The 13,350-nt window shown below is 35.6% G+C and overlaps 2 protein-coding genes across 19 annotated transcripts in view; both read left to right on the plus strand.

Annotated features, from left to right (window-relative positions):
• LOC125773493 (uncharacterized) overlaps positions 1–13,119 on the plus strand; it is a 47,796-nt gene extending 34,677 nt beyond the window's left edge. For 10 of the 18 annotated variants that reach the window (XM_049444374.1, XM_049444373.1, XM_049444377.1 and 7 more), the window contains one exon: positions 5,032–6,852. In XM_049444374.1, the coding sequence (XP_049300331.1) occupies positions 5,032–6,297 (1,266 nt within the window). In that variant the 3' untranslated portion in view covers positions 6,298–6,852. Of the gene's footprint in view, positions 1–499; positions 1,585–3,329; positions 3,521–3,605; positions 3,709–4,843; positions 6,853–8,245; positions 8,301–12,976 lie in introns of those variants that run through there. The other 8 variants (XM_049444378.1, XM_049444380.1, XM_049444379.1 and 5 more) reach the window with 8 other exon arrangements.
• Positions 8,768–11,833, plus strand: LOC125773494 (uncharacterized). Its single transcript, XM_049444384.1, has 2 exons — positions 8,768–9,570; positions 11,086–11,833. Exons 1-2 carry the CDS (start codon positions 8,935–8,937, stop codon positions 11,824–11,826), a joined length of 1,377 nt encoding a protein of 458 aa, XP_049300341.1. The 5' UTR covers positions 8,768–8,934; the 3' UTR covers positions 11,827–11,833.
• Positions 13,120–13,350: the final 231 nt, after the last annotated feature.

Consider the following 13,350-nt stretch of genomic DNA (forward strand, 5'->3'; position numbering starts at 1 on the left):
AACTCGGTCAGTTTCCAATGGATCTTCAATTGTAACACATATTTGGATAGATCTGGTCATTAGCTACCAAAAGTTATTCTACGCCGATGTGCTAAGTTGTCTGTGGAAAAAGTTATTCGAGGTACAAAGACTTAACATTTTCTCAACTTTTCCAAAAAAAATCCTCATTTTGCCACTTTGGATGCTTATAACTCGGTCAGTTTCCAATGGATCTTCAATTGTAGCACATATTTGGATAGATCTGGTCATTAGCTACCAAAAGTTATTCTACGCCGATGTGCTAAGTTGTCTGTGGAAAAAGTTATTCGAGGTACAAAGACTTAACATTTTCTCAACTTTTCCAAAAAAATTCCTCATTTTGCCACTTTGGATGCTTATAACTCGGTCAGTTTCCAATGGATCTTCAATTGTAGCACATATTTGAATAGATCTGGTCATTAGCTACCAAAAGTTATTCTACGCCGATGTGCTAAGTTGTCTGTGGAAAAAGTTATTCGAGGTACAAAGACTTAACATTTTCTCAACTTTTCCAAAAAAAATCCTCATTTTGCCACTTTGGATGCTTATAACTCGGTCAGTTTCCAATGGATCTTCAATTGTAGCACATATTTGGATAGATCTGGTCATTAGCTACCAAAAGTTATTCTACGTCGATGTGCTAAGTTGTTTGTGGAAAAAGTTATTCGAGGTACAAAGACTTAACATTTTCTCAACTTTTCCAAAAAAAATCCTCATTTTGCCACTTTGGATGCTTATAACTCGGTCAGTTTCCAATGGATCTTCAATTGTAGCACATATATGGATAGATCTGGTCATTAGCTACCAAAAGTTATTCTACGCCGATGTGCTAAGTTGTCTGTGGAAAAAGTTATTTGAGGTACAAAGACTTAACATTTTCTCAACTTTTCCAAAAAAATTCCTCATTTTGCCACTTTGGATGCTTATAACTCGGTCAGTTTCCAATGGATCTTCAATTGTAGCACATATTTGGATAGATCTGGTCATTAGCTACCAAAAGTTATTCTACGCCGATGTGCTAAGTTGTCTGTGGAAAAAGTTATTCGAGGTACAAAGACTTAACATTTTCTCAACTTTTCCAAAAAAAATTCCTCATTTTGCCACTTTGGATGCTTATAACTCGGTCAGTTTCCAATGGATCTTCAATTGTAGCACATATTTGGATAGATCTGGTCATTAGCTACCAAAAGTTATTCTACGCCGATGTGCTAAGTTGTCTGTGGAAAAAGTTATTCGAGGTACAAAGACTTAACATTTTCTCAACTTTTCCAAAAAAATCCTCATTTTGCCACTTTGGATGCTTATAACTCGGTCAGTTTCCAATGGATCTTCAATTGTAGCACATATTTAGATAGATCTGGTCATTAGCTACCAAAAGTTATTCTACGCCGATGTGCTTAGTTGTCTGTGGTAAAAGTTATTCGAGGTACAAAGACTTAACATTTTCTCAACTTTTCCAAAAAAATTCCTCATTTTGCCACTTTGGATGCTTATAACTCGGTCAGTTTCCAATGGATCTTCAATTGTAGCACATATTTGGATAGATCTGGTCATTAGCTACCAAAAGTTATTCTACGCCGATGTGCTAAGTTGTCTGTGGAAAAAGTTATTCGAGGTACAAAGACTTAACATTTTCTCAACTTTTCCAAAAAAATTCCTCATTTTGCCACTTTGGATGCTTATAACTCGGTCAGTTTCCAATGGATCTTCAATTGTAGCACATATTTAGATAGATCTGGTCATTAGCTACCAAAAGTTATTCTACGCCGATGTGCTAAGTTGTTTGTGGAAAAAGTTATTCGAGGTACAAAGACTTAACATTTTCTCAACTTTTCCAAAAAAATCCTCATTTTGCCACTTTGGATGCTTATAACTCGGTCAGTTTCCAATGGATCTTCAATTGTAACACATATTTGGATAGATCTGGTCATTAGCTACCAAAAGTTATTCTACGCCGATGTGCTAAGTTGTCTGTGGAAAAAGTTATTCGAGGTACAAAGACTTAACATTTTCTCAACTTTTCCAAAAAAAATCCTCATTTTGCCACTTTGGATGCTTATAACTCGGTCAGTTTCCAATGGATCTTCAATTGTAGCACATATTTGGATAGATCTGGTCATTAGCTACCAAAAGTTATTCTACGCCGATGTGCTAAGTTGTCTGTGGAAAAAGTTATTCGAGGTACAAAGACTTAACATTTTCTCAACTTTTCCAAAAAAATTCCTCATTTTGCCACTTTGGGTGCCTATAACTCAGTCAGTTTCCAATGGATCTTCAATTGTAGCACATATTTGGATAGATCTGGTCATTAGCTACCAAAAGTTATTCTACGCCGATGTGCTAAGTTGTCTGTGGAAAAAGTTATTCGAGGTACAAAGACTTAACATTTTCTCAACTTTTCCAAAAAAAATCCTCATTTTGCCACTTTGGATGCTTATAACTCGGTCAGTTTCCAATGGATCTTCAATTGTAGCACATATTTAGATAGATCTGGTCATTAGCTACCAAAAGTTATTCTACGCCGATGTGCTAAGTTGTCTGTGGAAAAAGTTATTCGAGGTACAAAGACTTAACATTTTCTCAACTTTTCCAAAAAAATTCCTCATTTTGCCACTTTGGATGCTTATAACTCGGTCAGTTTCCAATGGATCTTCAATTGTAGCACATATTTGGATAGATCTGGTCATTAGCTACCAAAAGTTATTCTACGCCGATGTGCTAAGTTGTCTGTGGAAAAAGTTATTCGAGGTACAAAGACTTAACATTTTCTCAACTTTTCCAAAAAAATTCCTCATTTTGCCACTTTGGATGCTTATAACTCGGTCAGTTTCCAATGGATCTTCAATTGTAGCACATATTTAGATAGATCTGGTCATTAGCTACCAAAAGTTATTCTACGCCGATGTGCTAAGTTGTTTGTGGAAAAAGTTATTCGAGGTACAAAGACTTAACATTTTCTCAACTTTTCCAAAAAAATCCTCATTTTGCCACTTTGGATGCTTATAACTCGGTCAGTTTCCAATGGATCTTCAATTGTAACACATATTTGGATAGATCTGGTCATTAGCTACCAAAAGTTATTCTACGCCGATGTGCTAAGTTGTCTGTGGAAAAAGTTATTCGAGGTACAAAGACTTAACATTTTCTCAACTTTTCCAAAAAAAATCCTCATTTTGCCACTTTGGATGCTTATAACTCGGTCAGTTTCCAATGGATCTTCAATTGTAGCACATATTTGGATAGATCTGGTCATTAGCTACCAAAAGTTATTCTACGCCGATGTGCTAAGTTGTCTGTGGAAAAAGTTATTCGAGGTACAAAGACTTAACATTTTCTCAACTTTTCCAAAAAAATTCCTCATTTTGCCACTTTGGATGCTTATAACTCGGTCAGTTTCCAATGGATCTTCAATTGTAGCACATATTTGGATAGATCTGGTCATTAGCTACCAAAGTTATTCTACGCCGATGTGCTAAGTTGTCTGTGGAAAAAGTTATTCGAGGTACAAAGACTTAACATTTTCTCAACTTTTCCAAAAAAATTCCTCATTTTGCCACTTTGGATGCTTATAACTCGGTCAGTTTCCATGGATCTTCAATTGTAGCACATATTTGGATAGATCTGGTCATTAGCTACCAAAAGTTATTCTACGTCGATGTGCTAAGTTGTTTGTGGAAAAAGTTATTCGAGGTACAAAGACTTAACATTTTCTCAACTTTTCCAAAAAAAATCCTCATTTTGCCACTTTGGATGCTTATAACTCGGTCAGTTTCCAATGGATCTTCAATTGTAGCACATATATGGATAGATCTGGTCATTAGCTACCAAAAGTTATTCTACGCCGATGTGCTAAGTTGTCTGTGGAAAAAGTTATTCGAGGTACAAAGACTTAACATTTTCTCAACTTTTCCAAAAAAATTCCTCATTTTGCCACTTTGGATGCTTATAACTCGGTCAGTTTCCAATGGATCTTCAATTGTAGCACATATTTGGATAGATCTGGTCATTAGCTACCAAAAGTTATTCTACGCCGATGTGCTAAGTTGTCTGTGGAAAAAGTTATTCGAGGTACAAAGACTTAACATTTTCTCAACTTTTCCAAAAAAAATTCCTCATTTTGCCACTTTGGATGCTTATAACTCGGTCAGTTTCCAATGGATCTTCAATTGTAGCACATATTTGGATAGATCTGGTCATTAGCTACCAAAAGTTATTCTACGCCGATGTGCTAAGTTGTCTGTGGAAAAAGTTATTTGAGGTACAAAGACTTAACATTTTCTCAATTTTTCTAAAAAAATTCCTCATTTTGCCACTTTGGATGCTTATAACTCGGTCAGTTTCCAATGGATCTTCAATTGTACACATATTTGGATAGATCTGGTCATTAGCTACCAAAAGTTATTCTACGCCGATGTGCTAAGTTGTCTGTGGAAAAAGTTATTTGAGGTACAAAGACTTAACATTTTCTCAACTTTTCCAAAAAAATTCCTCATTTTGCCACTTTGGATGCTTATAACTCGGACAGTTTCCAATGGATCTTCAATTGTAGCACATATTTGGATAGATCTGGTCATTAGCTACCAAAAGTTATTCTACGCCGATGTGCTAAGTTGTCTGTGGAAAAAGTTATTTGAGGTACAAAGACTTAACATTTTCCCAATTTTTCTAAAAAAATTCCTCATTTTGCCACTTTGGATGCTTATAACTCGGGTCAGTTTCCAATGGATCTTCAATTGTAGCACATATTTGGATAGATCTGGTCATTAGCTACCAAAAGTTATTCTACGCCGATGTGCTAAGTTGTCTGTGGAAAAAGTTATTCGAGGTACAAAGACTTAACATTTTCTCAACTTTTCCAAAAAATTCCTCATTTTGCCACTTTGGATGCTTATAACTCGGTCAGTTTCCAATGGATCTTCAATTGTAGCACATATTTGGATAGATCTGGTCATTAGCTACCAAAAGTTATTCTACGCCGATGTGCTAAGTTGTCTGTGGAAAAAGTTATTTGAGGTACAAAGACTTAACATTTTCTCAACTTTTCCAAAAAAATTCCTCATTTTGCCACTTTGGATGCTTATAACTCGGTCAGTTTCCAATGGATCTTCAATTGTAGCACATATTTGGATAGATCTGGTCATTAGCTACCAAAAGTTATTCTACGCCGATGTGCTAAGTTGTCTGTGGAAAAAGTTATTTGAGGTACAAAGACTTAACATTTTCTCAACTTTTCCAAAAAAATTCCTCATTTTGCCACTTTGGATGCTTATAACTCGGACAGTTTCCAATGGATCTTCAATTGTAGCACATATTTGGATAGATCTGGTCATTAGCTACCAAAAGTTATTCTACGCCGATGTGCTAAGTTGTCTGTGGAAAAAGTTATTTGAGGTACAAAGACTTAACATTTTCTCAATTTTTCTAAAAAAATTCCTCATTTTGCCACTTTGGATGCTTATAACTCGGTCAGTTTCCAATGGATCTTCAATTGTAGCACATATTTGGATAGATCTGGTCATTAGCTACCAAAAGTTATTCTACGCCGATGTGCTAAGTTGTCTGTGGAAAAAGTTATTCGAGGTACAAAGACTTAACATTTTCTCAACTTTTCCAAAAAAATTCCTCATTTTGCCACTTTGGGTGCCTATAACTCAGTCAGTTTCCAATGGATCTTCAATTGTAGCACATATTTGGATAGATCTGGTCATTAGCTACCAAAAGTTATTCTACGCCGATGTGCTAAGTTGTCTGTGGAAAAAGTTATTCGAGGTACAAAGACTTAACATTTTCTCAACTTTTCCAAAAAAATTCCTCATTTTGCCACTTTGGATGCTTATAACTCGGTCAGTTTCCAATGGATCTTCAATTGTAGCACACATATGGATAGATCTGGTCATTAGCTACCAAAAGTTATTCTACGCCGATGTGCTAAGTTGTCTGTGGAAAAAGTTATTCGAGGTACAAAGACTTAACATTTTCTCAACTTTTCCAAAAAAATTCCTCATTTTGCCACTTTGGATGCTTATAACTCGGTCAGTTTCCAATGGATCTTCAATTGTAGCACATATTTGGATAGATCTGGTCATTAGCTACCAAAAGTTATTCTACGCCGATGTGCTAAGTTGTCTGTGGAAAAAGTTATTCGAGGTACAAAGACTTAACATTTTCTCAACTTTTCCAAAAAAAATTCCTCATTTTGCCACTTTGGATGCTTATAACTCGGTCAGTTTCCAATGGATCTTCAATTGTAGCACATATTTGGATAGATCTGGTCATTAGCTACCAAAAGTTATTCTACGCCGATGTGCTAAGTTGTCTGTGGAAAAAGTTATTTGAGGTACAAAGACTTAACATTTTCTCAATATTTCTAAAAAAATTCCTCATTTTGCCACTTTGGATGCTTATAACTCGGTCAGTTTCCAATGGATCTTCAATTGTAGCACATATTTGGATAGATCTGGTCATTAGCTACCAAAAGTTATTCTACGCCGATGTGCTAAGTTGTCTGTGGAAAAAGTTATTTGAGGTACAAAGACTTAACATTTTCTCAACTTTTCCAAAAAAATTCCTCATTTTGCCACTTTGGATGCTTATAACTCGGACAGTTTCCAATGGATCTTCAATTGTAGCACATATTTGGATAGATCTGGTCATTAGCTACCAAAAGTTATTCTACGCCGATGTGCTAAGTTGTCTGTGGAAAAAGTTATTTGAGGTACAAAGACTTAACATTTTCCCAATTTTTCTAAAAAAATTCCTCATTTTGCCACTTTGGATGCTTATAACTCGGTCAGTTTCCAATGGATCTTCAATTGTAGCACATATTTGGATAGATCTGGGTCATTAGCTACCAAAAGTTATTCTACGCCGATGTGCTAAGTTGTCTGTGGAAAAAGTTATTCGAGGTACAAAGACTTAACATTTTCTCAACTTTTCCAAAAAATTCCTCATTTTGCCACTTTGGATGCTTATAACTCGGTCAGTTTCCAATGGATCTTCAATTGTAGCACATATTTGGATAGATCTGGTCATTAGCTACCAAAAGTTATTCTACGCCGATGTGCTAAGTTGTCTGTGGAAAAAGTTATTTGAGGTACAAAGACTTAACATTTTCTCAATTTTTCTAAAAAAATTCCTCATTTTGCCACTTTGGATGCTTATAACTCGGTCAGTTTCCAATGGATCTTCAATTGTAGCACATATTTGGATAGATCTGGTCATTAGCTACCAAAAGTTATTCTACGCCGATGTGCTAAGTTGTCTGTGGAAAAAGTTATTCGAGGTACAAAGACTTAACATTTTCTCAACTTTTCCAAAAAAATTCCTCATTTTGCCACTTTGGGTGCCTATAACTCAGTCAGTTTCCAATGGATCTTCAAGTGTAGCACATATTTGGATAGATCTGGTCATTAGCTACCAAAAGTTATTCTACGCCGATGTGCTAAATTGTCTGTGGAAAAAGTTATTCGAGGTACAAAGACTTAACATTTTCTCAACTTTTCCAAAAAAATTCCTCATTTTGCCACTTTGGATGCTTATAACTCGGTCAGTTTCCAATGGATCTTCAATTGTAGCACATATTTGGATAGATCTGGTCATTAGCTACCAAAAGTTATTCTACGCCGATGTGCTAAGTTGTCTGTGGAAAAAGTTATTCGAGGTACAAATACTTAAAATTTTCTCAATTTTTCCTAAAAAATTCCTCATTTTGCCACTTTGGGTGCTTATAACTCGGTCAGTTTTCAATGGATCTTCAATTGTAGCACATATTTGGAAAGATCTGCTCATCAGCTACCAAAAGTTATTCTACCCCGATGTGCTAAGTTGTCTGTGGAAAAAGTTATTTGAGGTACAAAGACTTAACATTTTCTCAATTTTTCTAAAAAAAATTCCTCATTTTGCCACTTTGGATGCTTATAACTCGGTCAGTTTCCAATGGATCTTCAATTGTAGCACATATTTGGAAAGATCTGCTCATCAGCTACCAAAAGTTATTCTACGCCGATGTGCTAAGTTGTCTGTGGAAAAAGTTATTCGAGGTACAAAGACTTAAAATTTTCTCAACTTTTCCAAAAAAATCCTCATTTTGCCACTTTGGATGCTTATAACTCGGTCAGTTTCCAATGGATCTTCAATTGTAGCACATATTTGGATAGATCTGGTCATTAGCTACCAAAAGTTATTCTACGCCGATGTGCTAAGTTGTCTGTGGAAAAAGTTATTTGAGGTACAAAGACTTAACATTTTCTCAACTTTTCCAAAAAAATTCCTCATTTTGCCACTTTGGATGCTTATAACTCGGTCAGTTTCCAATGGATCTTCATTGTAGCACATATTTGGATAGATCTGGTCATTAGCTACCAAAAGTTATTCTACGCCGATGTGCTAAGTTGTCTGTGGAAAAAGTTATTCGAGGTACAAAGACTTAACATTTTCTCAACTTTTCCAAAAAAATTCCTCATTTTGCCACTTTGGATGCTTATAACTCGGTCAGTTTCCAATGGATCTTCAATTGTAGCACATATTTGGATAGATCTGGTCATTAGCTACCAAAAGTTATTCTACGCCGATGTGCTAAGTTGTCTGTGGAAAAAGTTATTTGAGGTACAAAGACTTAACATTTTCTCAACTTTTCCAAAAAAAATTCCTCATTTTGCCACTTTGGATGCTTATAACTCGGACAGTTTCCAATGGATCCTTCAATTGTAGCACATATTTGGATAGATCTGGTCATTAGCTACCAAAATTTTATTCTACGCCGATGTGCTAAGTTGTCTGTGGAAAAAGTTATTCGAGGTACAAAGACTTAACATTTTCTCAACTTTTCCAAAAAAATTCCTCATTTTGCCACTTTGGATGCTTATAACTCGGTCAGTTTCCAATGGATCTTCAATTGTAGCACATATTTGAATAGATATGGTCATTAGCTACCAAAAGTTATTCTACGCCGATGTGCTAAGTTGTCTGTGGAAAAAGTTATTCAAGGTACAAAGACTTAACATTTTCTCAACTTTTCCAAAAAAATTCCTCATTTTGCCACTTTGGATGCTTATAACTCGGTCAGTTTCCAATGGATCTTCAATTGTAGCACATATTTGGATAGATCTGGTCATTAGCTACCAAAAGTTATTCTACGCCGATGTGCTAAGTTGTCTGTGGAAAAAGTTATTTGAGGTACAAAGACTTAACATTTTCTCAACTTTTCCAAAAAAATTCCTCATTTTGCCACTTTGGATGCTTATAACTCGGACAGTTTCCAATGGATCTTCAATTGTAGCACATATTTGGATAGATCTGGTCATTAGCTACCAAAAGTTATTCTACGCCGATGTGCTAAGTTGTCTGTGGAAAAAGTTATTCGAGGTACAAAGACTTAACATTTTCTCAACTTTTCCAAAAAAATTCCTCATTTTGCCACTTTGGATGCTTATAACTCGGTCAGTTTCCAATGGATCTTCAATTGTAGCACATATTTGGATAGATCTGGTCATTAGCTACCAAAAGTTATTCTACGCCGATGTGCTAAGTTGTCTGTGGAAAAAGTTATTCAAGGTACAAAGACTTAACATTTTCTCAACTTTTCCAAAAAAATTCCTCATTTTGCCACTTTGGATGCTTATAACTCGGTCAGTTTCCAATGGATCTTCAATTGTAGCACATATTTGGATAGATCTGGTCATTAGCTACCAAAAGTTATTCTACGCCGATGTGCTAAGTTGTCTGTGGAAGAAAAGTTATTTGAGGTACAAAGACTTAACATTTTTCTCAACTTTTCCAAAAAAATTCCTCATTTTGCCACTTTGGATGCTTATAACTCGGACAGTTTCCAATGGATCTTCAATTGTAGCACATATTTGGATAGATCTGGTCATTAGCTACCAAAAGTTATTCTACGCCGATGTGCTAAGTTGTCTGTGGAAAAAAGTTATTTGAGGTACAAAGACTTAACATTTTCCCAATTTTTCTAAAAAAATTCCTCATTTTGCCACTTTGGATGCTTATAACTCGGTCAGTTTCCAATGGATCTTCAATTGTAGCACATATTTGGATAGATCTGGTCATTAGCTACCAAAAGTTATTCTACGCCGATGTGCTAAGTTGTCTGTGGAAAAAGTTATTTGAGGTACAAAGACTTAACATTTTCTCAACTTTTCCAAAAAATTCCTCATTTTGCCACTTTGGATGCTTATAACTCGGTCAGTTTCCAATGGATCTTCAATTGTAGCACATATTTGGATAGATCTGGTCATTAGCTACCAAAAGTTATTCTACGCCGATGTGCTAAGTTGTCTGTGGAAAAAGTTATTCGAGGTACAAAGACTTAACATTTTCTCAACTTTTCCAAAAAAAATCCTCATTTTGCCACTTTGGATGCTTATAACTCGGTCAGTTTCCAATGGATCTTCAATTGTAGCACATATTTGGATAGATATGGTCATTAGCTACCAAAAGTTATTCTACGCCGATGTGCTAAGTTGTCTGTGGAAAAAAGTTATTCGAGGTACAAAGACTTAACATTTTCTCAACTTTTCCAAAAAAAATCCTCATTTTGCCACTTTGGATGCTTATAACTCGGTCAGTTTCCAATGGATCTTCAATTGTAGCACATATTTGGATAGATCTGGTCATTAGCTACCAAAAGTTATTCTACGCCGATGTGCTAAGTTGTCTGTGGAAAAAGTTATTCGAGGTACAAAGACTTAACATTTTCTCAACTTTTCCAAAAAATTCCTCATTTTGCCACTTTGGATGCCTATAACTCGGTCAGTTTCCAATGGATCTTCAATTGTAGCACATATTTGGATAGATCTGGTCATTAGCTACCAAAAGTTATTCTACGCCGATGTGCTAAGTTGTCTGTGGAAAAAGTTATTTGAGGTACAAAGACTTAACATTTTCTCAACTTTTCCAAAAAAATTCCTCATTTTGCCACTTTGGATGCTTATAACTCGGTCAGTTTCCAATGGATCTTCAATTGTAGCACATATTTGGATAGATCTGGTCATTAGCTACCAAAAGTTATTCTACGCCGATGTGCTAAGTTGTCTGTGAAAAAAGTTATTCGAGGTACAAAGACTTAACATTTTCTCAACTTTTCCAAAAAAAATCCTCATTTTGCCACTTTGGATGCTTATAACTCGGTCAGTTTCCAATGGATCTTCAATTGTAACACAGATTTATAAAGATCTGCTCATCAGCTACCAAAAGTTATTCTACGCCGATGTGCTAAGTTGTCTGTGGAAAAAGTTATTCGAGGTACAAAGACCAAAAATTTTCTCAATTTTTCCTAAAAAATTCCTCATTTTGCCACTTTGGATGCTTATAACTCGGTCAGTTTCCAATGGATCTTCAATTGTAGCACATATTTGGATAGATCTTGTCATTAGCTACCAAAAGTTATTCTACGCCGATGTGCTAAGTTGTCTGTGGAAAAAGTTATTCGAGGTACAAAGACTTAACATTTTCTCAACTTTTCCAAAAAAATTCCTCATTTTGCCACTTTGGGTGCTTATAACTCAGTCAGTTTCCAATGGATCTTCAATTGTAGCACATATTTGGATAGATCTGGTCATTAGCTACCAAAAGTTATTCTACGCCGATGTGCTAAGTTGTCTGTGGAAAAAGTTATTCGAGGTACAAAGACTTAACATTTTCTCAACTTTTCCAAAAAAATTCCTCATTTTGCCACTTTGGGTGCTTATATTTCGGTCAGTTTCCAATGGATCTTCAATTGTAGCACATATTTGGATAGATCTGGTCATTAGCTACCAAAAGTTATTCTACGCCGATGTGCTAAGTTGTCTGTGAAAAAAGTTATTCGAGGTACAAAGACTTAACATTTTCTCAACTTTTCCAAAAAAAATCCTCATTTTGCCACTTTGGATGCTTATAACTCGGTCAGTTTCCAATGGATCTTCAATTGTAACACAGATTTGGAAAGATCTGCTCATCAGCTACCAAAAGTTATTCTACGCCGATGTGCTAAGTTGTCTGTGGAAAAAGTTATTCGAGGTACAAAGACTTAACATTTTCTCAACTTTTCCAAAAAAATTCCTCATTTTGCCACTTTGGATGCTTATAACTCGGTCAGTTTCCAATGGATCTTCAATTGTAGCACATATTTGGATAGATCTGGTCATTAGCTACCAAAAGTTATTCTACGCCGATGTGCTAAGTTGTCTGTGGAAAAAGTTATTTGAGGTACAAAGACTTAACATTTTCTCAACTTTTCCAAAAAAAATTCCTCATTTTGCCACTTTGGATGCTTATAACTCGGTCAGTTTCCAATGGATCTTCAATTGTAGCACATATTTGGATAGATCTGGTCATTAGCTACCAAAAGTTATTCTACGCCGATGTGCTAAGTTGTCTGTGGAAAAAGTTATTCGAGGTACAAAGACTTAACATTTTCTCAACTTTTCCAAAAAAATTCCTCATTTTGCCACTTTGGATGCTTATAACTCGGTCAGTTTCCAATGGATCTTCAATTGTAGCACATATTTGGATAGATCTGGTCATTAGCTACCAAAAGTTATTCTACGCCGATGTGCTAAGTTGTCTGTGGAAAAAGTTATTCGAGGTACAAAGACTTAACATTTTCTCAACTTTTCCAAAAAAATTCCTCATTTTGCCACTTTGGATGCTTATAACTCGGTCAGTTTCCAATGGATCTTCAATTGTAGCACATATTTGGATAGATCTGGTCATTAGCTACCAAAAGTTATTCTACGCCGATGTGCTAAGTTGTCTGTGGAAAAAGTTATTCGAGGTACAAAGACTTAACATTTTCTCAATTTTTCTAAAAAAATTCCTCATTTTGCCACTTTGGATGCTTATAACTCGGACAGTTTCCAATGGATCTTCAATTGTAGCACATATTTGGATAGATCTGGTCATTAGCTACCAAAAGTTATTCTACGCCGATGTGCTAAGTTGTCTGTGGAAAAAGTTATTTGAGGTACAAAGACTTAACATTTTCTCAACTTTTCCAAAAAAATTCCTCATTTTGCCACTTTGGATGCTTATAACTCGGTCAGTTTCCAATGGATCTTCAATTGTAGCACATATTTGGATAGATCTGGTCATTAGCTACCAAAAGTTATTCTACGCCGATGTGCTAAGTTGTCTGTGGAAAAAGTTATTCGAGGTACAAAGACTTAACATTTTCTCAACTTTTCCAAAAAAATTCCTCATTTTGCCACTTTGGATGCTTATAACTCGGTCAGTTTCCAATGGATCTTCAATTGTAGCACATATTTGGATAGATCTGGTCATTAGCTACCAAAAGTTATTCTACGCCGATGTGCTAAGTTGTCTGTGGAAAAAGTTATT

Source organism: Anopheles funestus (assembly GCF_943734845.2).
Source record: "Anopheles funestus chromosome X unlocalized genomic scaffold, idAnoFuneDA-416_04 X_unloc_36, whole genome shotgun sequence".
NCBI lineage: Eukaryota > Metazoa > Arthropoda > Insecta > Diptera > Culicidae > Anopheles > Anopheles funestus.